General features: G+C 52.3%; 1 protein-coding gene across 1 annotated transcript in view; it reads left to right on the top strand.

Moving 5' to 3' along the window:
• Positions 1 to 2,552, top strand: part of LOC107300137 (H-2 class II histocompatibility antigen, E-S beta chain-like) — a gene marked incomplete at its 3' end in the record, with an annotated part of 24,864 nt that overhangs the window by 9,486 nt on the left and 12,826 nt on the right. Inside the window, exons 4-5 of the mRNA XM_029286942.1 lie at positions 1 to 270; positions 432 to 550. Coding sequence (XP_029142775.1) covers positions 1 to 270; positions 432 to 550 — 389 coding nt within the window. The remainder of the gene's footprint in view (positions 271 to 431; positions 551 to 2,552) is intronic.

The raw sequence follows: 2,552 nt of genomic DNA, 5'->3' as shown, positions 1-2,552 counted from the left end.
TCTCCATCTCCCCCACCAAGCTGGATCCCGCTTCCCCCAACACCATCCTCCTCTGCACCGCGAGGGGCTTCTACCCTGTGGAGATCAAGGTCCGGTGGCTGAAGAACGGGCGGCCGGAGGAGGAGGGCGTGGCCTTCGGGGAGGAGCTCCAGAACGGAGACTGGACCTACCAGCTCCAGGTGATGCTGGAGACCCAGCCCCAGCAGGGGGACATCTACATCTGCCAGGTGGAGCATGCCAGCCTGGAGGCCCCCATCACTGTCCAGTGGGGTGAGCCCCTCCCCTCCAGCTCCTCCTGGTCTGGGGACCCCATCCTGCCCTGAGAAGGGGGGAGGGATCCTCCCTGTGGGGGGAGGTGGGATGGACCCTCCGGGGGGGGGAAGCTGGCCTTGATGCTCCTGCTCGGGGGGGGGCTCCTTCTCCTTCCCCAGTGCCCCGTTCCTCCAACTCTGCCAAGAGCAAACTCTGGACGGGGATCGTGGCAGCCGTGATCGGGGTGATCTTCTTTGCCATGGGGCTCTCCCTCTACCTGAAGAGCAAGACAGGTGAGTCTGGGGGGCTGGATAAGAGATTGTGGGGAGGGGAGCATCCAGGGAAGGCCTCTCTGCAAGCTTAGCAGATGGCAAGGAGGCTCCCCTGGGAACTTTTCTTGGGAAATTCTGTTCTCTGAGAGTCTACTGTATAAGTGAGCATCCTGCAACCTATTATGGGCTATCAATGGGGAGGGGCTCCCTGAGTCCTCCAGGCCATGAAGGGTCCTGATTGGCTCTTTTTCTCCTTCCAGCAACTCCCATCCAGCCTCCTGCAGGTGAGTTTCTCCCCAAGTTATAGATGTTTCTTTAACATTCCTTAATTGTTCCTTTTTTTAAAAAAAAAATGTGCCTGAACAAAACCTTCTAGCTGTGGATAACATAAATTTTTGAAATTTTGGGCAGCTTTTCCCTTTTCAGAGACCTGAAAACAGTGCAATCAAAAACAAACACACTCATATAAACACTAAAATCTGGCCAATGTTTCCAGGTTTTGGGAAATTGCAAAAGAGAAGGGCACTTCAGGTCCAAAGATCACAAGTCTCCTTGTGATCTTTTTCACAATTTCTGGCAAAGCAACACCCGGCTTTGCTGCCACTCCCCATCCTTTCCCCATCTTCTTTGTTGATATGAAACGTCTGGGGGGGGAGGCCTCCTCTCTTGATTAACCCCCCNCCTGAGTGGTCCTGTGGCCAATGGCCTTGATCTCTGGGAAGGTTGCACTGATGTCCATCTCCCTGGTCTGAGGGCTCCTGGGCAGGGGGTGTTGGGAAGGGTGTCTTCCCCAGGGCCTCTTTGGGCCAGAGCAGAAAGTCCACCCGAAGCCATTCCTGGTGTAGGAGACATTTGCCATCAGGGGGGAGGGAGAGCAGCTGTGCGGGAGAGAGGAAAGATCAAGGGGGCAACTCTGAGTGGAAGGCCCCTCCCTTCTCCCCAGCACCCCCAGATGCCCCTAGATAGCTCTCCCACTGAGCCTTGCCCCCTCCAGAGGTCATCCAGATTGGTTCTGCGGGATTCCCATGGCTTCGATCTCCAAGGGCAGATTTTTTCCCTCCCATTCCTCATCTGGGGCACATGAAGAATAGGTCGGTGGAGGAACTGTCTCAAACACAGAGAAGACTTGGGCTCCTGTCAGTAATACCCCCCCTTGGAAGAGAGCCTGTGGGCACCTGGAAAAGGGACAACACCAAGTGTACCAATTGCAGGGAAAAAAATCAGACCAGACTTCCTTAAGATAAACAAAGACCTGTGTTGGTGATTGAGGATTCATTGCTCAGAGGAACTGAACCAGCAATTTGTAGAATGGACAGTCAAACTGTTTCCCAGGAACAACTATCAAAGATGTGAGTGAGAGGCTTACTAAAAATAATCCACAGATTATTATTCCTTTCTCCTCTTCCAATATTTGAGGGGCTTCCCCAAAGAAGAGGGAGCCAAGCTATTCTCCAAAGCCCCTGAAGGCAGACTGAGAAGCAACGGATGGAAATTTATTAAGGAGAGATCTGGATTTAAGGAGCAATTTCCTAACAGTGAGAACAATTAATCAGTGGAACTGCGTGCCTCCAGAAGTTGTGATTGCTTCATCAGTGGAGGCTTTTAAGAAGAGACTGGAAAGCCATTTGTCTGAAGTGGCATAGGGTCTCCTGCATGGTTAAGGGGCTGGACTAGAGGACCTCCAATGTCCCTTCCAGCTCTATTATTCTGTTATTCTGTTACATTTTTACACAGCAGATTCTGGATGCTCCCCATTTGGGGTGTCTCCCCTGGGCACTGAAATCAAATGTGGAGAAACGACGTGTCAGGCTTGGCTCTCAGTTAATTGCAGGTTAGAACCTATTGTGAATTCTCCCTTTCCCAAACTATTCCTAGCTAATTCGAATTCCCCTTAATTAAATTGATTTCACTGGGATCAGTGCTTTTTCCCCATTCCTGCCCCTGGGACGGTAAGGAAGTGGGGGGGGGGGAGAAATTCCCAGAAGGGATTCCCCTTTTCTTCCCCAGGGCTCTGGGGAGGGTAGAGAG

This window comes from Protobothrops mucrosquamatus, unplaced genomic scaffold (genome assembly GCF_001527695.2).
Source record: "Protobothrops mucrosquamatus isolate PMUCROS unplaced genomic scaffold, P.Mucros_1.0 scaffold6210, whole genome shotgun sequence".
NCBI classification, from domain to species: domain Eukaryota; kingdom Metazoa; phylum Chordata; class Lepidosauria; order Squamata; family Viperidae; genus Protobothrops; species Protobothrops mucrosquamatus.
The sequence above is the reverse complement of the archived record's forward strand: the minus strand, read 5'-3'. Positions and strand labels throughout refer to the sequence as shown.